The sequence below is a fragment of the Plasmodium vivax genome, chromosome 10 (assembly GCF_000002415.2).
Source record: "Plasmodium vivax chromosome 10, whole genome shotgun sequence".
Lineage (NCBI taxonomy): Eukaryota > Apicomplexa > Aconoidasida > Haemosporida > Plasmodiidae > Plasmodium > Plasmodium vivax.
The window spans coordinates 548,148-571,325 of record NC_009915.1 but is presented as its reverse complement, the minus strand read 5'-3'; the positions used below and the strand labels follow the sequence as shown (position 1 = coordinate 571,325).

At 48.3% G+C, this 23,178-nt stretch overlaps 6 protein-coding genes across 6 annotated transcripts, besides 14 other annotated features; 2 read left to right on the top strand and 4 right to left on the bottom strand.

The window, feature by feature from the left end:
• Positions 1–327: 327 nt before the first annotated feature.
• PVX_080310 (RNA-binding protein, putative) lies at positions 328–6,097 on the bottom strand (the record flags this gene model as incomplete). The annotated part of the gene is made up of 5 exons (XM_001613720.1): positions 328–3,127; positions 3,284–3,520; positions 3,627–3,884; positions 3,997–4,172; positions 4,333–6,097. 5 exons carry the CDS (start codon positions 6,095–6,097, stop codon positions 935–937), a joined length of 4,629 nt encoding a protein of 1,542 aa, XP_001613770.1. The 3' UTR covers positions 328–934.
• Positions 6,098–7,550: 1,453 nt separating this feature from the next.
• Positions 7,551–7,588: a microsatellite.
• A 150-nt stretch (positions 7,589–7,738) lies between these two features.
• Positions 7,739–7,761: a microsatellite.
• A 2,446-nt stretch (positions 7,762–10,207) lies between these two features.
• Positions 10,208–10,229: a microsatellite.
• Positions 10,230–10,241: 12 nt separating this feature from the next.
• Positions 10,242–10,265: a microsatellite.
• Positions 10,266–10,598: 333 nt separating this feature from the next.
• PVX_080305 (hypothetical protein, conserved) lies at positions 10,599–12,289 on the bottom strand (the record flags this gene model as incomplete). Its single annotated transcript, XM_001613719.1, has 6 exons — positions 11,797–12,289; positions 11,673–11,688; positions 11,423–11,512; positions 11,243–11,259; positions 11,052–11,114; positions 10,599–10,934 (listed from the first exon to the last, which is right to left on the bottom strand). Exons 1-6 carry the CDS (start codon positions 12,076–12,078, stop codon positions 10,599–10,601), a joined length of 804 nt encoding a protein of 267 aa, XP_001613769.1. The 5' UTR covers positions 12,079–12,289.
• Positions 11,674–11,747: a microsatellite.
• A 1,001-nt stretch (positions 12,290–13,290) lies between the features above and the next one.
• Positions 13,291–13,364: a microsatellite.
• Positions 13,325–14,481, bottom strand: PVX_080300 (hypothetical protein, conserved; the record flags this gene model as incomplete). The annotated part of the gene is made up of 4 exons (XM_001613718.1): positions 13,325–13,601; positions 13,777–13,830; positions 14,041–14,329; positions 14,454–14,481. 4 exons carry the CDS (start codon positions 14,479–14,481, stop codon positions 13,325–13,327), a joined length of 648 nt encoding a protein of 215 aa, XP_001613768.1.
• Positions 14,388–14,411: a microsatellite.
• A 207-nt stretch (positions 14,482–14,688) lies between the features above and the next one.
• Positions 14,689–14,709: a microsatellite.
• Positions 14,710–15,566: 857 nt separating this feature from the next.
• Positions 15,567–15,634: a repeat region.
• Positions 15,635–16,145: 511 nt separating this feature from the next.
• PVX_080295 (hypothetical protein, conserved) lies at positions 16,146–17,999 on the top strand. The gene has a single exon (XM_001613717.1). It carries the CDS (start codon positions 16,524–16,526, stop codon positions 17,496–17,498), a length of 975 nt encoding a protein of 324 aa, XP_001613767.1. The 5' UTR covers positions 16,146–16,523; the 3' UTR covers positions 17,499–17,999.
• A 335-nt stretch (positions 18,000–18,334) lies between these two features.
• On the top strand, positions 18,335–19,155 carry PVX_080290 (50S ribosomal subunit protein L14, putative). Its single transcript, XM_001613716.1, has 2 exons — positions 18,335–18,476; positions 18,629–19,155. The coding sequence occupies exons 1-2, from the start codon at positions 18,351–18,353 to the stop codon at positions 19,052–19,054; spliced, it is 552 nt and encodes a 183-aa protein (XP_001613766.1). The 5' UTR covers positions 18,335–18,350; the 3' UTR covers positions 19,055–19,155.
• Positions 18,993–19,133: a microsatellite.
• A 124-nt stretch (positions 19,156–19,279) lies between the features above and the next one.
• Positions 19,280–19,303: a microsatellite.
• A 617-nt stretch (positions 19,304–19,920) lies between these two features.
• PVX_080285 (vacuolar ATP synthetase, putative) lies at positions 19,921–21,733 on the bottom strand (the record flags this gene model as incomplete). Its single annotated transcript, XM_001613715.1, has 5 exons — positions 21,201–21,733; positions 20,741–20,899; positions 20,503–20,582; positions 20,187–20,307; positions 19,921–19,991 (listed from the first exon to the last, which is right to left on the bottom strand). Exons 1-5 carry the CDS (start codon positions 21,268–21,270, stop codon positions 19,921–19,923), a joined length of 501 nt encoding a protein of 166 aa, XP_001613765.1. The 5' UTR covers positions 21,271–21,733.
• Positions 21,242–21,263: a microsatellite.
• Positions 21,573–21,608: a microsatellite.
• Positions 21,734–22,396: 663 nt separating the features above from the next.
• Positions 22,397–22,420: a microsatellite.
• Positions 22,421–23,178: the final 758 nt, after the last annotated feature.

Below are 23,178 nucleotides of genomic sequence, written 5' to 3'. Positions count from 1 at the left end.
GTGATCACCAACAAATGGGTGCGAAATGGGTGCAAAATATGTGCCAAGGGTGTACGAAATGAGTACTTCCACCCCTCCACCTCCATCTGCGCTGCTTCAAAAGTTTTAATTCTCTTCGAAAGGGGTGTTAATTCAAAACGGACGTTCATTCAAAACGGACCTTCATTCAAAACGGTCGCTAATTCAAACGCTTCATTTTACAAAAAAAAAAAAACACAATCACGAGACGTTGCAACTGTACAAACGGACGGGGCTACATAAATACACAAATTTTTTTGCGGAAAAATGAAAAAAATTAATAATGCTTAATTGGAACACTTAATAATTCGGCGGTTAACAAACGGGGGGGCATGCAAACGGGGGGGATTCCAAACGGTGGGTATACACCTGTACCGGTGGACACGGTAGGGTAGGTGACTACTCTATGGGGCATGCAAATGTGCCTTCTTCATTAGGGTTGAATGAAAAAATTCCAAACGGCGATGAGGTGTGTCTCACCTGCAAAGTGCTCTACGCTGGGGGATAATACAAAACGGAAGCGAAGCGGTCAAACTTTCTCCTTTTAAAAAAAATTATTCCTCCCCACGATGGCTGCTCTGTGTTTTACCCCCCGGTTGTGTTTGCCAACTACCCAAGCCACGCTATCCACGCTATGCTTGTGTAACCACACCTCCACCTTAACCTAATTAGGTAGCTACTACGTCACGTATCGCTTTGGTTCAGCGGGGCCAAACGCGATTCGCCTCATCTGTACGTGAACTGCTCAATTGAGCATGCCTCCAGGGGTGCACCCCCCCCATGTATTTCTTAAAAACGTGCACAAATGTGGGCGGAGATAAAAAAGGAGCGGATGTGCCAGTTGCTGCAAACCTCCACTGGAGGCAACTCCTCCGACGTGGTCATGCGACTCGCACTACTCTGCAAATGAATCGTTTCAGAATTTTTTTTTCGCCCGTCTGGAGCTCCTCCTGCTGTTCACCCCGCTTGAGCCATTTGTGCCACTTGTGCCATTTCTGTTGCCCAGGCAGAGGGGCATTTTGGAGGTACTCCTTGGCTGGCTAAACGGGGTTAAACCGCTCTGCATGGCCATGTGGTGCTCGTTCTGGGGAGCTTCCCCACAGGATGCCCCATTCGCGGACGCCTTCGCATGCTGCTCGACATGTCCGCCCCCATCGTGCCTACTTCCGCCATGCGAAAAGTTCTCCTTAACCCCCACGGGGTAACCACAGGGCTCGTTTCCAACCCGATCGACCTGCACCTTCCTACCCTCGCTCTTCTGCATAATTGCCCTCGTTTTATTCCTCCTCGGTTCTGCATGTCTCTCCTTGGCAATCTCCTCAGCGGGTTCAGTCCTTACGGTCATTCCTCCCCTATTCATTTGTGTAACCCCTTTGAAATGGTCTCCATTGGGGTGCCGCTCCTGTATGATGCTAATCATGGGTTGGTCTATGACTGCTTCATTTGTTTCTCTTTCTCCCTGTTGGGCTTCGAACGGGTGTCCTGCACCACCTGACTTGGCATTAAACGTTGGGACCACCTCCCCTACTGTATCTACACAGGTTGCCATTTTTTCTACACCACAATTGTTCATTTTTTTTTTCCTCCTCCTTCCCCTGCCCCTATTTCTGGGCTTCTTTTCCCCGGGGTGACCACCAAAGTGGTCTTCTCCCTCCCTAGAAAGGTCATCCGCACCAAAGATGTTTTCTCCCTCCCTGAGAGGGTCCACCTCACCAAAGGTGTTTGCTCCATCCCCAAGGGGGTCATCCCCATTTTCGTCTTTCCCCCTGAGCCCTCCGCTAATTATCTGATTGGGATCGCCACTACGGTCATTCGTCAGGTTTGTACTCCTTCCCTTGGCTCTGTCACTGTTCCTTTTCCTTCTCCCTCTTCCCCTCTCGTTCGTTTTTTGGTTTCTATTTCCAACGCTTTCCACTGGCCCCGCGTGGTCATGCCGCACGGGGGGGGTGCTACAACCATTGCTGTAGTTACCACCTTTGCTGCAGTTACTACGTTTGGGGGGGACCTCTCTTAGGTGCTCCTTCCTGAATGGTTTCTCCCCCTCATTGGATGCATGGTCGTCCTTCTTCGATAGCGTTTCCACGCTCCTGCCGTCTCGACTCACTTCGGCGCTGTGCTTGCTGCCCTTCTTTCTTCGGAACCTCCCGTTTCTGCGTGCATAGCCGGGGTCGTTGTGCCTCCTGCCGCAGTGGGTTTCGCGGTGATTTTCGCGGTGATTTTCGCGGTGGTCTTGGCGGTGGTCTTGGCGGTGGTCTTGGCGGTGGTCTTGGCGGTGGTCTTGGCGGTGGTCTTGGCGGTGGTCTTGGCGGTGGTCATCGTGGTGGTCTTCTCGGTGGCCTTCCCCGTGGTGATCGTTCGTCTGGTGCTTCTGCGACTTCTCCAAAGACCTCTCCTCCTGCCGCTGTACCTCCAATGTGAGAGGTCCTCCCGCATCTGGGGCGCCTCCTCCCGGTGCACTCCCATACGGATCGCTCCCCCCCTGCATATTTTCCGACGTGTCAACCTCATCCTCTTTTTTGTGTCCATTTCTTGGTGCATCTACCTGAATGGGGACATTCTCCCCTCTAGGCTGGCTAGCCATTTTCTCAGGTTCTACAGAATCACCGATGGGTTCACCCAAACTGGGGGTAGTTCCTCCCCCTGTCTGGTAGTAGCTGTTCACATCTATGCACAGTAGGGGATGCTTCTGCGCGAGTTTCCACGCGATGCGCTTGCCTGACGAAATGTTCCTTAACTCTTTTATGTATGGCTTTATCCCTTCCACCAGTTTGGTCAGCTCAGGTTCAGATGCAACGGATAGGGCCCTCTGAATTACATAATTTCCAAACCTGTCTAGAATCAATTTCTTCATGGAATCTTTTCCTCTCCTTAGAATATCATTAATGAGTATCTTCCTGCATCTACTACTTCCAATGGTTAGACACTTTTCCACTACATTGGAGGCAAACTTCTGAGTGGCTAGCTCCTCCAGGTTGGGCAGCAGCCTGTGGACGATATCCAGATTGACCTTCTCCCTCCCCAGGTTCAGTACGTACTGCACTACGTAGTTGCCGAAGGCGTCCTGCACTAGCTCCAGTGTGTGGTCCGTAATATGCCTGATGAAGAGCGCCTGCGGGGGGGGGCGGCGGAAACAGCGGTGAGAGGTACGAACGTGGTGAGGCGGTACGAACATGGTGAAGCGGTACCAACATGGTGAGGCGGTACGATCACCGGTACGCGGTGCTGATAACGCGTGGGAGGAGGGGCCACACCCAGATGGACGCACCTTCTGCTGCTCGTTGGCCGAGTCGATGCACCTCTGGATGACGCAGCAGCCGTGCCTGTGCGTAGACACCTCCACGCAATTATTCAAAATGGCCTTGTAAATGAACTCGCACTGGTGGCTCGTTAGACTCACGAGGCACTTCTGCACCACGTGGTTCCCGTTGATGTCCTTGATTAGCGTGATGACGGAGTTTTGCAGCGCCCTGGTGGCCTTGGCGATTTGCGCCGGGGTTCTTATCTGCGCGGGGGGGAAAGGAGAAGCGTCAGCGTAGCAGCGGTTCGAATGCGGTGGTGCGGTACAAAGACGGTGGCGCAATTCGAAGTTGGTGACCGCCCTGACTTACCATTTCTATCAACTTCTGCACCGTGCGGGTGCCGTGCACGCTGACGGAGGCGCTCACCAGCTGATCCGCCGCCGCGTCAATGATCCTCTCGATCTGCTCCGAGGTACACACCTCCATTAGCTTCTGGCACAAGTAGTTTCCGAAGGGGTCCACCATCAGCTCCACAATATTGTCCAAGGCCTCCCTGTATATCTCCTGCACGTGTCTGGGGTTCTTCCGTTCGAGGATCCTCTGCAGGATGCGGCAGCCGGTTTGGTCCTGCAGGGGGGGGGCAGCGAAACGGCAGTGAGATGGCAGTACGTGGCTTCCACCGCGCGTGGGAGCCTAAACACACTCCCCCGCAAAGTCATTAACAGTGTGGTCAACCCACCTTGGCTATATTAAAAATGTTCCCAGAAAACTCGATGGGCGATAGGTAGCTGTCCCTGTTGGGGTAGCCGTATTTCTTCTGCGGGTGGGTTCTTCTGCCAGCGTTTTGGCCACAACCATGCAGGTTTTTCACCTCCACGTTTTTTCGCAGCTGTGCGGTGGCCACGCTCGAGTTGCCTGCAGGGGGGATCAGAAAAAGAACAAAAGAAATAGGAATAGGCGTAGGCATAGTCACAGACGTAGAAGTAGGCATAGACGCATACACAAACGTAGAAACAAACATGTGCCTCCTTTACACACCGCGCACCCCCTTGTGCGTGCTGGCCGCGCGACCCACCTGGGCAGTGTAAGGCCCCGCTCGGCACATACGTCACACTCGGTGGCGAATTGTACGCGTCGATAAAGGGAAACGGTGGCAGGGGACAGTCATGCAAAAAATGGTTGCAAAAATAGGTCTTGGATGCGGAGAGAAAGCAATTAGTATTAAATGTGTTGTAATAGGAGATGTTCTGCTGGCAATCATTCACCGACGTGGGGGTGGAATCGTTTAATAAAAACTTCCTGACGTTGAGGTTGCTATTGGAGACGTAGTTGACGCAATTGAAAATGTGCGTGCTGTTGTTTGCGCTGACGTTGGAGGTGCTGTTTAGGCTGCCGCTGCTGGGGTGTTCCATGAGGCCGAACTCGCGCGGGCTGCTGACGCTGAAAGGAGGCACGCCCTTCTGCACCAGCACACCGCCGCTAACTCCGCCAACTCCACCAACGCTGCCAACACCGCCAACACCGCCAACCTTGTCGGAGGCACTCATCCCGCTGGAGGGGCTATCCACGTGGTACCCTTTTTTGTGAGGGAGCCCTTTCTCGCGGAGAAACCCCCTGTCTTGAAGAACCCCCTTTGGGGCGCAGACAACTCTGTCGCACGCGTGGTACATTTGGTGCGTCTCTTCGTAGTTCGCCATGGCCAGTGAGCTGCTGCCGCTTCCGCTTCGTCCACTCCGCTGCCCCCTGCTGCCGCCCCCGCTGCCACCTCCGCTTCCCCCGCTCGACTGCGTGCGAGTGGAGCTGCGCAAGTCATTCCCGGCGTCAGCCTCACAGTACAGCTTTCCGCCCGCCACATTTCTGTAGCTGAAAAATGGGTAGGGAACCATCGGAGACGCGTAAAAGCAGCTGGGGGAATCGTACGGAACGATGTAGCCTTCTGCCGCCGGGAGGAAGTTCCTATTATTGCAATGAGCGTAAATGGCATTGGTCACATCGCCAGGGATGTACCCACACGACTCATTCATCCTGCTAACCTCCTCATAGTTGTGAAAAAAATGCTCTTTGGTGAAGCTTAAAGTGTTTAGGGGGAAGTTACCAACGGGGGGGACAATCCCATTGTTGCTCATCAGCTCTTTGCTCATATAGCACAGGGGTATTACTTCCTTCGGTGGAGGAGGGGCCATCAACCCATTTGGTGCATTCCCATTGGGGCAATTCGCTTCTGTTTTTTTCGCCTCCGATATGTTTGGTGGGGCTGGGGGGAGTGAAGACATGGGAGGCACCGATGGGATTGGGGGAAGTTGCTGCATGCGAGGGATCATATGGTTCGGCACGATTGATGGGAGTGGAGACAGTGGCTGCATGTGGGGGACAAGCTGATTCTGCACAAGGGGAGATAATGTCACGCGAGTTACCACACCATTTTTAAATCTTGCTGACGGGGGACTTATTTGATTTAAAGGAATTAAAATGTGCCCTTCTCCACTGTCTGTTTTGACTTTGTCATCTTTCCTCTTTTCACCCGATTGTTTCTTCTCCCTCTTTGCCGTCGTGCCATTCTTCAGATTGTTCCTGTCTATTTTATGCTCATCCTGCTGGTCTGTACGCTGGCTGGTAGGGACATCCTCTCGCTTCCTACCCTCATCGGAGTTGCCACTTCCCGGGTCCTTCGCTTTGCACCCCCCTGTTTGGCTGCCTCCCAGATTTGCCTCCCTCTGTATGTCCCTCTTTGGGCCGCTACACATCTGACCATCTTGGCGGGGCAGGGCGCTCCCCCTGGGGGGGTCCTTCACCGGTGCGCCGCCCTCCTGCTCGCCGTTCCCCTCTGTCCTGCTCTCCATCTCGGGTTGCATCAAATGTGCGCTTCGTTCGCGCGGCGCAGGTAGCTACTGGTTTGTTCTACAGTTAAGTGTTGCACTTCTCCGCTGCACCGCTCCGCTGCACTGCCAGCCTGTCCCACGTCTTCCCCTCAATGGATGTAAAAAAAACGGCTCCTTCGCGTAAGAGGCCCGTCACAAGAACATTTTCCTACGAGCTGCGTACCGAACATCCGCAGCTATCACTATGCAGTCGGCACACGTATGTAATGTACATGCGAAGGTGGCCGTGTGGCTGCGCAGGCAAGTGTGAATGCCTGAGCAGGGAAGGGGAGGTGTTCCCGCACGTGGGGTCATAAGTGCATACGTGGGAAGGCAAGGGGGAAGGGGGGATCCACAGATTCCAAAATAGACACGACACGCACAGACTCCAATGTGGAGATGCAAAGATACCAAGATACACCCACACACCCACCAATGGTGCACACGTAAGGGCCCAGTTCAGGCGATTAAAAAGGAAACGTAAAAGCGCAGAGGTGTAATCAAAAGGGGCGGCTCAATGGTACGAGGCAGTGGTAAGGGCTGGAAGATGGGGGTAAATAGGGGGAAGAAAGCGAGGTGGGCGGAGGCACGCAATACAAAGGAAGCTTGGGGGGCAAACAGATCAGTAGAAGGAGCACGGGGGTGAATGCGGAGGAGTGGCTGCCGCAAAAGGAAGAGCGGCCGCAACGTAAGGCGAACTGGACGTAGCGTATGGCAAAATGGATGTAGCGTATGGCGAAATGGCCGTAGCGTGATGCAAACTTGGGGAAGCGTGATGCAAACTTGCCGAAGCGCGATGCAAACTCGCCGAAGCGAGACGCGGAGCATACGCAGCAAAGCGCGGAGCGGACGCAACATAACGCGGAGTGGACATAGACCGTCGGCGGAGTAAGCACGGAGTAGTTCCGCAGCAGCCGCAGGACGAAGTGGCGGAAAAATTGGTGCTCCGGGAGGGTGTCACAATAATGAAAGAAGATATCCTTATCTAGGGGGAAAAAAAGGGTGCATTCAAAAAAAAAAAAAAAAAAAATTAAGATAACGATTAGGATTAAGCATAACGTTAGGGCGACTGCTTTTGCGGAGTTGTGGTACGCGGGACACAGTGGCATTTTCCCTTTCCGGTGGTCTCTTCTCGGCGTCGTCGCGGGGGCTCTCAGGCCTGCTTGCGGGCGCAGCAAACGAGGCAGTTAGCAGTTGGTGCAGCTCGAAGTTGTTGCGGATGGGATGCAGATATGCAGTTGGATCGGCTGTCGGTTGTGCCTTGGCGGCAGATCGGTTGCTTGGCTAGCTGACACTCTCTCTTCCGTTCGCTTGTGTTTTCTCTCTCGTTTGCACTCTCTTTTGCTCTCTCGTTTGAGCTCTCTTTTTCTCTCTCTCTTTCTCTCTCTCTTCCTCTCTTCCTGGCTTTACACCAGCTTTTTCATTTTTTTTTGGCTCTCCAAATAAACCAAGTGAAGCAAAAAGGCACTTTCTGGTGGTTCTTCTTGGCCTCTCCTGTTTTTTCAACATTTGGTGAACTTATGGCAAAATTGTAATAATAAAAAACAAAAAAAAAAAAAAAAAAAAGGAAAAAACCAAAATGAACATGACGCGAACAGGAGTTTGTGCTATGCGTCGCGGGACGAGTGGGTGTACATAAAACCGTGTGGAAGTGACATATGTGTGGTGGGGGCATTCGGCGGAGCGACATGTGCGTAGGGCACTGCAGCGTGGGTATACGGCACTTCCATATGTGCACAAGGCTCTGCGACATGTGCATAGGGCCTCACGACATGCGCACAAGCACGCAAGGTAGGTGCATAAGGCACCATCTACATGGGCACAAGCATCACCTACATGGGCACAAGCACCGCCTACATTAGCACAAGCACCACCTACATGGGCAGAAGCGCCACCTACATGGGCACACGGCTGCCAGAAGAAACGACCCGTTCGGGGCACCAGGTGGGCGCTGCCAAGGCAAAGTGCCGTGTCTATGTGGCCTCAGTTTGCTCGGGCCTCGTTGAGCGGTGCCTCCGCGCAAAAAAGGCGCGCACAGGAATATATAAAAAGCATAAAATGTATAAAAATGTAAAAACAATATATATATATATATATATATATATATATGCATATATAGGCGTACACATAAATCGATCCACTCGTAGGTGCGCGCTTTACGCATGTGCTCGCGTGCCGCCCATTTGCAGGCCTATACAATTACTGCATGCAGGTAGGCACATGCGTGCGCGCAAGAATGAATTTTCGCCGTTGAACCAATTCGACCCCTTCGCCACATTAAAAAAAAAAAAAAAAAAAAAAAAGATTTATTGACAAATGAAGCGAACAAACGCATGGAATGAAAAAAAAAAAAAAAAAATCGCTTAGAAATATGGCTTGAAAAAATGCGAAAAAACGTGGAAGGCACGAAAAGGCGCAGAGAGTAGGGAAACTCTTCTGCGTTTCCTGATGTGCCCTAAGCTGCGCAGGGGAGGCGCCTCTCCTTCTCATTCATCTCTTTGCTTGAAGGGGTAAAGATATACGAGCCAGTAGACAACGTGGAGGGAACTTTTCGTCTGTCTTCCCAGTCGGCGACGAGCGCGCATGTGCGAATGAGCAAGCCTATATGCCAGTATGCCCGTACGCACGTATGTACGCATGTGCATTTGCATACGCGCATACCCACATACGTGCGTATAAATACACACATGTGCATACTGCTGGCATATAGGCTTACCCCCATGTGCGCACAGCGTGAAAGGCAGAGCCGCTCCGTCTTGTCCCCAAAAGGAAGTTTTTTTTTTTTTTAAAAGCAATATGCAGCATGGCAAGCGGGGAGATACACCTTCCGCTCATGCACGAGAAGGATGGGTGACGAAACAAAAAAAAAATAAAAAAATATAAAATAAAAAAAAAAAAACAGTTCGCCCTCTTTTTTTGCTCGTGCCTCTCACCGGTGTAGGATACAAGGGCGCATGTTCCAAGGAGGCCGATCAAGAACAACGTAAATGTCGTGTCGTTGCGGAGGTCACCACATATGCATGCGTTTGTTTTGGTGGCTCTTCTCCCTCCTATTTGGCACCCCGCTTCTCTCACCTGCATGGAAGTGCTCCACACTCGCCAAAACGCATATCTGGGGAGGGGAACGTCCGACCGGGGTGGCGTCAAACGGAGCAGCCACGCGTATGCATACACACGAAGTGTGGTTGGCGGAAAAAAAAAAAAAAAAAAAAAAAAACACACGTGTGATGCACGTGGAAGAAGTGGCAACGAAGTGGGCCAAAACGAATTGACCACGTTGTGCGCATGTATATATGTATGTAATATGTACGTAATATGTACGTAATATGTATGTTACATGTATGTAATATTTATCTACATATATGTGCACGCTGGCACATCGCGCGTGCGGGCTTCCACCACGCGTAGCTAGCCAAAATCAACAAGGTGAAAAAAAAAAAAAAAAAAAAAAATCTGTGGAACAAGAAAAAGGCTAAAGAAGGCGCATTTTTTTTTTTTTTTTTTTTTTTCCTTCCCTTTCTCACTTTAATGTATATACATACCCCCCGTTGTAACTGCTTAAAATGGGTCACTAAAAAAGGGAAGTTCTAAAAAGTTGTAAAAAAGGAAGCAAAAGCGGAATAAGCGATGCCGAAGGGGACGCGTAAGTGCCGCGGAAGACAATGCAGTTGCTGCGAACATTCCCAACCAAAAGAGTCTGTCCCATTTGGCCACCAGCACAACAGCAGTAAAGCAGTAAAGCATTTTCTGAGGAAAGGCCAACTGGAGTAGCCAAAGAAAGAAAAAAAAAAATTCCTTTGCTTTTCCCCACAAGTTACACAATTTGGGGAGGCAGGCCATAAATGAACAACTCCGTTGCGCGTTGCTCCACAGGGGTCTATCATGTAGGTGCTTCTCCTAAGTTCCTTCGTGACGTACGACGACGCACAAAATGGTTATTCATTTTTTATCCCCATATTATTAGCACCATCAAAGGTGAAACATTTTTTTTACACATGGGGTGCGTCCTCAGGCGCGAATTTGCGCCGCGTGCTGGGCGGAATAAAAAAAAAAAAAAAAAAAAAAAACGGAAAAGAAAGAGGAATAGGAAACGTAAGCGTAATCGTAAATCGCATGTCAAACCGCAAAGCAAACCGCAAGGTAAAGGCCATCCCTGCGCAGAAATATAGGTTAAGCCAGAAGGGGAACAACTGCTATTTTTCCGTTCGCCCCAAGCACAACTGCTCAGAGCGACAGGATGGCCGTCCTCGATCCGCAGCCCCTTGCCACGGGGAAAAAGGCACACACATGTGTGCGAGCATATACATACATGTGTATAGACATATGAACATGTGCAGCCAAAAGAAGGCACGCTTTGTGCCTCACTACTGCCAGAAGAACAAAAAAAAATAGGCGCGTTTTATTTGCACACCTTTTTGCCTCTCGCAAATCACCGAGTTAGCTTTAAAAAAACCACAAAAATGTAACAATTATTCTTCCTTGTCTATGGGTATCCGTTCTGGATGCACACCAGCTGCTCACTCATCGTCTTGTTAAGGGGCCTAGTTGTTTCCAAGGGAGGCAGGTTGAAGGGGAAGAAGGAAAAGGTACGAGGGTGACCATATAGGAGGGGGGAAAGACAGCCAATGCACCGGGCAGACGCGCGCAAATCTGCCCTACAAAATCTACGCCAAACGGTAGTACCATTTCGCAGAGCCTTCTGACTGAACCGCGTACCCTTGGCTGTACCATTCTGAGCATCCTGCTCATCTTCCTCACCGCCAATTTGTACGTTGTATGATGTGCTTGGCTGCGCCGTTGTTTGGTCCTCTTTGTCCAGCTGAGAGGGGGGCAGAGGTGTGGGTAACGAGGCGATTGGGTAGGTAAGTTGTGCCGATGCTTGGCGATGCCCTCTTTCTGGGAAAAAGGCAATTCCCCCAGTGTGCGACGGCGCTACCGTGTTCAGGGAGTCCAGCAAGTTTTCGATTTCTTCTCGTTCCTCCTCCTCCAGGCTGCCCATCTGCCAAAAGAAAAGGACGTATATGCAAATGTATATATGTATATAGTTATATGTGTATTTCCCATTATTGCTGCTCCTACCGAGGCAGGCCCCCCTCACCCATCTGGAATGAGCAGCCTGCAACTTACCTCCTGAGTATTATCCACTGAATATTTGGAACAGGAAACACAACAGAGATGTTTGTTAAAAGGGGGGTTCGCGGAAAAGGGAAAAAAAAAAAAGGCGAACGTAGCGATGAGGGGTGTCCAAAGAAGTGGAAACTTCAGTGACGAACTGCTGGTATCTCTTATGTGCGGATTCGGCCGTACCACTCTCTTCAGGGGCGTAAACAGCCGAATGGCTAGTTGTCCACAGGGACGAGGATCTTTTCCTCATTCTTTCCTTTTCCTCGAGCTCGTCTGAGTGGAAGGCAAGCGAGCGCACCCGTGAGTGGACCTTCTCGCGAAAGCGACGCTTTAGTTATTAGCGGTAGTGTTGCTTATTCGCGGTGGTGTTGCTTATTCGCGGTGGTGTTGCCCTTTCGAGGCTGCCCCCTCTCGTGCGATTGGCTGGACGCACCTTCCAGGATGCTCATCTGCAAAGGAGGCCCCAAAAGGAATGGAAAAAAAAAGGAAAAAAAAAGGAAAGGTGATTGCTTCCACTTAGCCTATGCATTCAGCACAACTTGGCGTCCCTCACCTACCTGTCTCCTAATTTCCTGCCTTATCTCCGACATGAGGAACATCAAATCATTTTTCGTGATGCTCAGCTTTTTGGATGGAACTATTTTCAAGTTGATCCTGCTGGCAGATGCAGCGACGGGATCAACAGAGGCGTTTTCCTTTTTGGCCGTAATTACATTGGCTATGTCTGCAACTCCGGAGAGGATCTCACCGAATGGTAGAATCTCCCCCTTCTCACAGTAAATGACAGGCAGCAGCAAATTTAGGAAAAAAAACAAAACGAAGAAAAGCAGACAGTGCATCTTGAATGGGGGTAGCGGAACAAACGGGGGGGCCACGTTTTGGGGAGACACTTCTCTAGCGAGATGGCACTTATCTTTTTTTAGGAAACAATCCAAGCTGTGCTTTGTTATTCTACGCTGCGATGTGCTAACAGAATGTTCTTACTGAATGTGCTTACAGGAGTATATGGACACGTGCAGGTGAAGATTTAACCAAAGACAGAATAGGAGCGAACGGACTTGCAAATGTGCGTGGAACGATGTTATCTTCTAAAGGGGTAACCGAAGGGGGAGAATTCCCCCTCCATATCCGACGCGCTCGTGCCGGTTATTGCTAATCGTGAAGAAGGTACAAAGGTAAAAAAAAAATAATAAAAAAAAAAAAAAAAAAAAATTACGTGTGCGTACACTGGACAACCACAGCACAACCCCACTCACACAGCAGGTGGAAAAAAAGAGTAACCCTTTTGCCTTGACGGTTCACCGAGGGGAAGGCAGCAAAGAAATTAACTGCGCCACTGCACGATTGGCTGATTTTATGTCTCCCCCCACCCACTAGCCTCTTCTACATAAAATGCACACTCTCGATGTGCGAGCAGCGATGAGGACAACGTGGCCAGGGGGACGAAGCTGAACACCCCAAATGGGGCTCCCTAGCGATTAGCCCACCAACCCGTAGTGATTTTTCGAACAAAATTGAAGACACGGGTGGGATACATATAATATATATATATATATAATTTTTTTTGAATAGTCAAGTTTGGGGCATTCCTTAAAAGGTATTCCCCCGTGCAAGTCGAGGGCGTTGCGCAGGGGGCACGGAAAAAAATAAGGCAAAAAATAAGGCGAAAGAATAAAGCGAAAAAATAAAGCAAAAAAGTAAAGCCAAAAAGTAAGGCGAAAAAATAAAGCGAAAAAACGGATAACGGGTGGAGTGTCCACAGCGGGGAGAGCCACCACGCCGAACGCGGAGAAGCGAAACGGTGAAAGTTAGAAAAAAAAAGGGAAAAAATTTTGGACGAATAGGTCGACCTGAGGCTGAGTGAAACCCTTTTGTAGTAAACGACCCAATCGAAGGAGGCAACCAATTTTGATGTCCATGTGGAGGAGTGCTCCATTTCGAGGTGGACACAAATGATGCGCAAAAAATTGAGGAGAGCGTGATGGAGGAATGGTGGAAGGAGGAACAGCTACTCAGCTCGCCCGTTATCTCGCTTGTACTTCTCCCCCCTTACCTCGCTTGTGCTTCTGCTCTACACACTCTTGGCTAAATCCAGTCGGTGCACTCATTCTTATACTCGCGAGCCTTCACCTTCGCCGCCTTCACCATTTCAGGCGTTACCTCGTTCATCTTGAAAACCCTGTCGGCTGGAGCGGCAGTCCCGTCTTCAAAATTCACCTGACTGTGCATCATGATGAGATTTATATTTCCAATTTGTGTGTGAAAGGGAGTCGAGTGGTAGTAATAGTCGACGGTCGTGCCTGGTGTGAATTCCTTCAAGCCTGGAGTGGACGTCTTGGTCGTTTTGTAGTAATCGTAGACCCTGTAAAGGGAGTCCATGCGAACAGAATGTGAGGAAGTATCGGGAAAATGCACAGGCATCCTCGGGAAAGCGGCGCATGTACACGCGTTTGTGTCTGTCCATATGCGCAACTGCCTATATGGCTGAGGAGATACGGGGCCCCCCCCACCCAGCCACGTATGCACACAGAACTCACCACGTGCAGGTATCCGTCGTCAGCATCCTGATGCCATTATCCGAAATCCCATGTCTGCAAAAGGGGGAGAAGCAACATGTAATAATACACGGAGAGAGGGATGCCATATAGGGAGGCCCCAAATGGGGAACAAAAAAAAAAAAAGAAACTCAAATAGCAGTCCAATCCATTACACACTCATAAACAGAACTATAGCTGCTTCTACAAATCCAATTTGTTCCTTTTTTTTTTTTTTTTTTTTTTTCTTATGTGTGTGTGAATTACTTTAGAAACCTTTCCATCTGCTGAATTGTGTACTCGTCGCTAGAATTTTGCAGAAACTTTCTGTACTTGCTTGCTTTGTCGTCGTCCGTGCCGATAGCAGCAGCATCCGTGCTTCCCATGAATAACGCGTCTGGTGTAGCGGGGTTGTCCGATTCGCCAGCTGGTTCGAGCTTGGCCGAATTGGAAGACCCTTTAGATGCATCCACCTTCTGCTCCTTGCCAGACGCGTCCGACTTCTGCTTCTTGCTAGACGTGTCCGATGAACCTCCCTGCGAGGCGCTCACGTTATCTGCAGATTAATCCATCAAGAGAGAACAAAACGGGGGAGAAGCGGTTATCCGTGAACGAGCGAGCGTGTAAAAATAAAATGGCGTGTAATAACTGTCCATGCCCCGCTCCGTCTCGGTTGTTACCTTTATCGGGCGAGTTTGCGGCGTCCATTGTGGGTAGTAAAAATATGTAAAGCGAAAGGGATATATACGCAAATGGAGTAGCGGCAAAAGAGTAGGTTAAAAAAAAAAAGTTGGCGTGAAAAAATGGACTGAACGAGTTGGCATAAAGAGGTAGCGGTTAAAAAGTTTGTCGCGATGTATGAGTTTGTATCACCCCTCCGTAGAAAGAGAAGGGAAAACCATCGCAACAGGGCAAAAAGAAGTGATTCCCGATGCGTGGTGAGTGATGAATGGTGCAGCCTTTAACGCGTTAAAACGGAAGGAGGAAAGCAAACATTCTTCGGATGGATTGCTTCTTTAGTCCTTTTGCTGTTCAGTTTTGTCTTAGTTGGGGAAAGAACAAAAAATGTAACTAAAAAGGGACACTTCATAACACACGTTATTTTGCGGTTGTTTGTAGGTGTTGCAAAAGTGTGAGGAAAAAATAAAAATAGCTATTATTTTATTTTTTTTTTTTTAAATAAAATGTTTATTTATTACACCATTTTCTTAATTTGAAAAGAAAAAAGCTTTTTTTTTTTTTTTTTTTCTTATCTGTTCAGGTAAAATAGACGAAAAAAAAAAAAAAAAAAAATGGCTAGTTGACTACAACTGAGAGTGCTACCAACACTCGTTTAGACATGCCTCTATTTTTGTTCGCCTCTCGCAAGGAGAATCGTCGTGCGCTTAGGAGCGTAGCAGAACGTGTTGTCCTTTAACGACAAGCCACCAGTTAGCTGCAAAACGGTAGAGCGGTAGAGCGGCTGCACATGTGCGATCGCGGAGAATGGCTTCCTGTTTGCACGTGTGAAAATGTACGTTTAGCTGAACGGACGAAATGCTACGCACTTTTTTCTCACTTTGCGTGCCACTTTTGCTTTCCAACTCTCAGTATGCGTTCCAGCACGAATGAATAGTACATTTTGTTGGAAAAGTTGCCATTTTTAAGTGGACCCTTTTGTGAATTGTGTGCACATGTGCGGATAGCTGTCACTTCGCGAGGACAAACTACAGGTGGGAGTCCGCCATTTGCGCCTACGTGTGCATGTACAAAAGAATGCACACACAGTGGGAATCCCCCACTTTTATTAGCTTTCCAGGAGGAACAAAAAATGGAATGGCTTCGTCTGTCCTTTTAGCAAATGGTGAAGAAGTTGGGCAGCAAAAATGTCGTTTCGCCGCTTAAACCTTTCATGCGAACGAAATTGTGAAGCGTTTGAAAGTTTCCGTTTTTTCCTGCACGTGGTGATGGGGAAAGTCACAACTGCGCGCAGATCGGGGGCAGGAGCCGCGTCCCTTTTTGAAACTCCTTCTAAGTACTTTTGCCCCTCATGCGAATTAACGCGGGGATGAGCCTCCTCCAAGCTGGTATGCATAAAATGGTTAGCGGCTGGACGGGGGGGAAAAATCCAATTCGTATGGATGTCAAGTGCACAAAATGGAGTCATTACCTTTAGCAGACGCGCCAGCGCGGGGTTCTCTCCACAGCATTCCCCAAACATAAAGCTGAACGCTCCTTATTTCTCAGTTCGTCGAAAAGTATCACTTTAGATAAAAAAAAAAAAAAACATACATTTTGTTATATACGCGGTTTCTCTTATAAGCACACCCAATTTTGTTCAAAGCTGCATGTTTTTTTTTTTTTTTTTTTTTTTTTTAAAGTTCCCCTTTTTTGCATCCTTTTTCGACACAGCTGGGATGCACAAAAAAAACAACAAAAAAAAAGAACAAATGGGGATGAGCGGTTAAGCGGCTGACTGGCCACACTGTGGCAAACCCAAATGAAAGTGAAGGGCAAAACGCCCTTTTAAACCCAATTCGGAGTTACCCCGAAGGCCTCGTCCATGTTCCCCCGAGGGCAAACGCACAATTTTAAAGAAAAAAAGGAGCATGGCTTGACAAACAGTCAAAAGTCGGCTAAGCCCGCTCGTCTTTTAAAGAAGGGGCACACACACACGGATACACAAACGTGCAGACAAACAAACGCACGTATTTACGTATGTACCTACTTGGTCCCGCGCGTCGTCCGCTTTGCCCCACTGGAAAGGCGCCATGCAGGACAAGGCGAGCTTCCAGAGGAACAAATCGCGGGGCCTGAAAAACGAACTGAGTCAAGCGCAAATTAACCAAAGAATTAAAAACATCAATTTGACCAAGCGGCTAATATCGTATGAGAGGTACATCACTGCTGTTCCAAAAGAAGAGAGAAGAAAAGATATGAAAAATGATTGGCACCCCGAGACTCCGCGCATTAACAGGAATCTCAGCCTATCCCAGTGGAATAAAGAAATGAAAAAATGGCGGAAGCAGGTACACGCGTGGGGGAACCTGTCTGAGGAGGTCCACAAGTACATCTGCAATTTGCCCGCTTTGGAGAAGTATAGTTATTTATCCAAGTTAAAATTGCCTGAACTGAGTCAGGTGGAAATTGCAAATTTGAAAAAAAAAAACGAGGAAATTGCAAATAGGACGTTAAGAGATGTTGTGCGGGCGGGAGATGACCTCGACGAGGGCGACAATGGTGGTGGCGATGTGGGCGACAATGGTGGTGGCGATGTGGGCGACAATGGCGGTGGTGATGTGGGCGACTATGGTGATGGTGATTGTGAAGCTGGTCGGCACGCACGTCCCCCCGGCCGCATACTCGATAAGCCGCTTTTTTTCTTGCCCCACAATTTCAGCGGCACCATATTAAACAACAAATTTGTTGTTATTAAACGGGATGCCCTAGAGGACTCCCTCCAATCGTTGAAGAAAAATTATGAGGGAAAATATCGCCCCCTGTACGAAAGGTATTGTGCTTTATATCTGACACCCATCGGTGGTGATAGCAACCAGGAGGAGCAATCCCAGACGAGCGACGTTGCCGTTTTTGCCAAGGGGGCGAAAGATGTATCAGCTGATGATGTGATGAAGACGTACCTGGAGAAGCAAAAGGGGCAGGCCTCCCAGTACCTTCGCCGAGTTGATGTGAAGTCCCCCACTAGGAGTAGCTGCCCGGGGGATAAAATGAAAAAAAGGTTTTAAATGGAAATTATGGGAAAAAAAAAAAAAAAAAAAAGGAAAGAAAAAGGAGTATCTTCTGGGGAAATGTCCCCCTTGAGGAATGTACCCTCCATTTTGTCTCACCCAACTGGGTGGACGTCCCATTCGATTAATGTGTGTACATATGGGTGTGGCAAATTGCTGCCTCCCTCCCTTACCCCTACATCGTCGCACATTTTGATGAACATATCTACACATTGTTTTTATGCAGTGGAGGGGGGGTTAATCGATGGTGTGTCCTCCCCCCCATGGAGTAGTCTCCACCAGGATGATGCAATTTTTACAATGTAACGATTTTTCAAATGGCTATAATCGCTTCCATTTTGTTCAATTCATCGTCTTTAAAAAAAAAAGGGCCACTTATCAGCTGACCAGTCAGGTGTATATTCAAAGTGGTGACGAAAATGTACACAGTACAAAAGTGACCTCTTTACTGTGTCCTCCACTTGGTGCTGCTCATAGAGGCATACCTACACGCAGCGAAAATGACATGCGGGTTAGCCAACTAATTGGAGGCACCCAAATAAGCGAAGTATTCCTCTTTTGGCCAGAGCGGCCAAGTGCAAGGCAGAAATTTTGCTCCACTTAAACGAACAGGGGAAGAAGCCTCCTGTGCGCCCCCAAAGAAGCTCCTTAATTGCGCTCAAAAGTGCCGCATACCATCGCGTGCCAATATTGGGGCGTAATTCTTCTTCTTTACCGTTGCGGGTATAAAATTGACGCGGAGTTCCACTCGAGCCGTTTCGACTTTGCGGCGGTGAGCCGGCTACGCTTTCCCAATTTTTCTGTTTTTTTTTTCTCCCCATGTTAAGGAGGCCAACGTGGAGTAACGTTATGCCCTGTTTGTTTTTTCCCCATGAGTGTACCCCTACACACACGCCATTGCGAAGGTGCACGTGCGAAGCAGCCCGGCAAAGTGAAATCAGCAAAACAGATCCACACGTTCGAGGTGATACAGGGGTGAGAGAAAAAATAAAAAACGACCGTGGAGAAGAGAACAAAGGGGGGGTTACCCATTTGTGCATAGGAAGCACATGAGGTAGTGAAGGGGCCGCCCACAAGCTTCGCATGCGCTTATGCACAGTGTTACGAACAGTGTTACACCCCTGTAGGCAAGCACCCCGGTGTGCCCCCGCACCAAACGACGCACCCCTCCCCCCCGAAGGATGCAACTGACGCAGGTGTTAAGCGGACTTTGGAGGCAGTCCATCGTCCGAAGCGCAGACAACAGCGGAGTTATCAAAGCGTGCATAATAGGTATTGGGAAAAACAAGTGGGGCACGGGGAAAATAGGAGACCGCATCCGGGTTTCCATACGAGACAAAACAAACGATTGCACCATTCAGGAAAAAACTCCCAAGGGAATCATCGTTCGGAGGAAAAAAGAAACTAAGAGGAAAGACGGTAGTTACATCAAATTCGATGACAATGCCTTTGTCATTATTTCGAAGAACAAACTTAAGGCTACCAAGATAAAGGGCCCCGTTGCTATGGAGACGAGGCATAACTGCAAAAACCTCGCCAGGTATATTTTCTAACTGCAAGCATGGAATGGGGGAGGGCACTGTTAGTGCTGCTGGACTGACAGACCACACAAGGGGGGGGGGGACCCCTCCTCCCATTCATTACGCAGCTGCAGAAAATAAAAAAAAAAATAAAAAAAAAACATGCGGTCCCCCTCCACTCTGCTGTTCTTTTTTTTGATAATTTTTCACTTTTTTTTTAAGAACTGTTACTTTGGGCATATAAAATGGGAAAAAAGAGAAAAAAAATAGCCATGCATATATATGTACACACATGCAAAAAACATAAGCGTCATGAATAAGTCTGTAACTCCGTTCGCACGTTTGGTGAAAAATAGTCACGTTGGTTTAAAATGGGCGTCCTCTCACAGGGGGTGCGCGCCCAGCGCGTCGATTGGCGGTTAGTTTGGCGGTGAGTTTGCGGCGTGTTTAGCGGCGTGTTTAGCGGCGTTGTTTGGCAGCTTTGCTTGGCGCGTTGCTCATCTGCGTTTCTTTTCGTGTTACTCAGCTGCGCCGCCTTCCGCCTGGTCCTCGTTCTTTCTGCCCGCACGCACCCCTCACAACGTGCACCAAAAAATGGAAGCTCGCGCAAATAACCGCCGCGCGTGCAGCGGCCCCCTGCGCGTTCCTTTGTCAACTTAATTATGTGGCATGTAGCTTATCCCGTTTGACGTCAAAAGAGGAAAAAAAAAACAGGCGGTTTGTGGTTCACAGTTTATGGGTTCACAGCTTATGGTTCATGGCTGACGGTTGACGGTTGATGACTGATGACTAATGCGCGTGATAAATGGGGCGAATCGCATGAATGGTAAAAAAAAAAAAAAGGGGGGAAGTCTTTCCCGCGAAAAGGAGCACATAAAATAAATAAAAATTGGGACACCCTAAGTGGTTGCATAGGAATCACAAAGCTTCGGAGTGTCGGAGATGGAGATGTAAATGCCGATAATTAAACCTGCGGGGGGATAAAGCGGGCGTGTGAATGCGGCGGACGTGTGAGTAAAGCGCAGATATGCTTGTGTGGGGGGCATACTACGGATGAGCGAACAGATAAGCGTAGAAGGCCATGCATATACAGCTAAACGTGCAAACATATGTCCGAAAAGACACCCATACAACATGCACATGAGCGCCACCCAGCTCTTCTCACCATATAACGCCAGGGTTTCCGAAAAGACAAGAATTAAAATCATTCCGATGAATAATCTGTTTTGCTGCGCATTGGCTCTCACTCCAGCGTCACCAACAATTCCGATAGCCAGTCCGGCGGCCTGCAGGGGGGGGGAGAAAAGGGAAGTACAAAAAGATGACTCACGTGTTATCCTCGCTTGGGGATCCACCGACAAGATAGGCGGCACAAAACACGCGACATGCCACACTGGCACAACGGCGCAGTTGCCATGGGGCGGAAAAGAACACCCTTATGCACACACCGCTAAACAAACGTTTCTAAAAACCCGCCTTACCAATGAACTCAGGCCTACTATGAGCCCAGACGACAGGTGGGTGTATCCGGAAAAGGTGGAATATTCTGCCGCGGGGGTCACTGCAGGGAGGGAAAAAAAAAAAAAAAAAAGGAGGGGGGGTTATATAGATACACTCATGGGTGTGCACTCGCTCCCGTGTGCATCCCTGCGTAGGGGCTAACAGAAGCATATCTCCTCAAACCGCTCCAACGCGCCAACGCGTGTGTGGGCCACTAACTTTTTCCATATATAAGGATAGACATAATAATTCCGTAGATTCCTAGGACACCAGCCATAACCACAGGCAAAATTGATTTCATGATTAAGTCGGGCCTCATAACACCAACGCTACACACCCCTACACCACTCTTCGCCGTACCGTAGGCGGCCCCGAGGTCTGCAAAAGGAAGGGAGGAGAGAGTAGACGTGAAGAGGAATGGACAAAGAGACAATGTACACGCGCGGTGTGCATAATTTCTCACGCATGTTAACTACTACACATGGTGGTATGCACAAAGGGGGGTTGGGAAGGACAGAGTACAACACACGGGGAAGGCAACATTAGTCCCCCCAAAGGTTAGCAACTCGAGATGCACAACTTAATCGCGCCGGTGGCTGCAAAAGCACAGCCATGCATTGGCGTTGCGGAAATGAATTCCTTCTTAATCAAAAAAAAAAAAAAAAAAAAAAAGGATTACTCGAAAAGATGGAGGACGCGGCGATCCCCATAAACCCAAAGAAAGCCGAATTAGGATCACATGGTCGCATTTTCGGAACAAAAAAAAGGTAAGATTAAGTGGGTTAAAATGGGATACTGTTGGATGCTGTTTGCTAAGCTTCGCGAGCGAAATGGACGAGGGAGTCCTTATATAATTGTAACGCTGCGATTATGAGGGGGGGGAGCACGAGTAGCGAGAGTTGAACAAGCGATGAACGAGAGGTGAATGCGCGGCAACTATGAACGGTCAGCAGCGATGGCAGAGTGGTCAAACGACGAAACGGAGAAATGGCCCAACAACATAAACTTTACACAAGGGGGCAAGCGCGATAAGTACACGTATGTCAATATGCATGCTAATGTCAGTACGTACGTTTCTCAAGCGTATGGTTAACCCGCGTATCAATAATGTACAGGGAGTTACGTATGATGAAAAATGCGTATGTTAAAATGCTAACGCGTTGGCGTATAAATATATGTATATATATACAGGTAAATGTACATATGGAGGGTAAAAAAAAAAAAAAAAAGGAAGGAAAAAGCGAAATATGTTTTAAAGGGTTTTTTCGTTTTAATTGTGTTTATGTAATTTGAAAAAATAAATTAAAAAAAAAAAAAAAAAAATCCCCTTCTCGCATGCATATTGAGTTATAAAATTGGCAGAAATTTAAAAAAAAAAAAGGAAAAAATTTTTTTTTTTCAATTTTTGGGAAAACCTTCTTGAAGCCTTCTTACATGTAAATAACTACACAAATGCGTGTAATTGATGTATAACACCCCATGGGCTGGCAGAGAAACACGCCAAAAAAAAAAAAAAGTGTCAAATGGCATGTTGGCATATGTATGTATGTATGTAGTGAAAAGTGCCATTTGTGCTACCTCCTCTTCTGTGCTTCACATTTCGCGTGTCCCTTTTATTTATTTTTTTTTTTTTGAGTTCCACTGGACGAAGAAATGGTCGCCCCCCCCTCCCGTACAGACAACTCAGTCAGAAGAAGGAAAAATGTTAAAATGAGGAAAAAAAAAAAAAAACACTCCTTTTTTGCCTTTTTCCCAATGGCAGTGTTATGTTAAACGTTCCCACGTTGTGTACATTTCGCATAAGGCATATGCGCATAATTGTGTGCACCTCCCCCCCGGGGTGTCACATTAATCGCGCCTGGAAAATAAACAAACGAATGGCCGTTAAATGGGGCAGGCAAACCTCTATACAATGCGGGTGAGGCGCCTCCCATGAGCAGGATCAAACGGCTAAGAGAAGCACATTTTTTAGCCCTGCGGTGAATGACCCATTTGTACGAACGTACATATATGCCTACGCAGAAGCGTACACAGGGCGAATTTAAATACACACACTTGGATGAGTACTTTGTTTATATACGTACTGCACATGTTGGTACGCCCTTTTGTGGGTGGTCACGGTCACCTTTTTCATCACCGTGGCTCCATGTTCGCGATTTAAAGGCAGCCTATTTGGCTTCCACCCCGTTCCATTAATGGTACTTCTTTTCTGCACATGAACCGTTTGAGGTGGTCTGTCCTCACCGTCAAGAAAACGCATATTTTGTTAGCGCCTAAGTGTAAAACGTTATGTGTATGCCTGTCCGGCGTGCGTGTGTATCAGCAAAAAGGGTGTCAAATAAAACCAGTTCACGTTAACGCTGCGTTTGGCGAAATTGTGGGAAGTTTAACCCCCCCCTGTGATGGGTCAAAGTGAAGCGATGCGAAGCGAACTTTTCTTCGAAGGGCAGCCAACGGATAGACTTCCGCAAAATCGCACGTGGCTGTTTTGCTTTTTTTTTTTTTTTGGCAAAGCTGTGCATTTCTGTTCAGCTAAAATAAAAGTATGGCAATTTAAAAAGAAAACAGCCAAATTGTTTTTTTTTTTTTTTTTTTTAAAGTGTACAGGTTTGTGTGTAGAAAAAAAAATATGAACGGTGCAGGTGAACAGCCACGTA

What these genes read in the sequence shown, in the direction of transcription:
- PVX_080295 (XM_001613717.1), top strand. Translation starts at nt 16,524, where the DNA reads ATGCAGGACAAGGCGAGCTTCCAGAGGAACAAATCGCGGGGCCTGAAA.
- PVX_080290 (XM_001613716.1), top strand. Translation starts at nt 18,351, where the DNA reads ATGCCCTGTTTGTTTTTTCCCCATGAGTGTACCCCTACACACACGCCA. An exon ending in ACGTTCGAGGTGATACAGGG is followed by an intron (nt 18,477 to 18,628) that starts GTGAGAGAAAAA and finishes ACACCCCTGTAG; the next exon opens with GCAAGCACCCCGGTGTGCCC.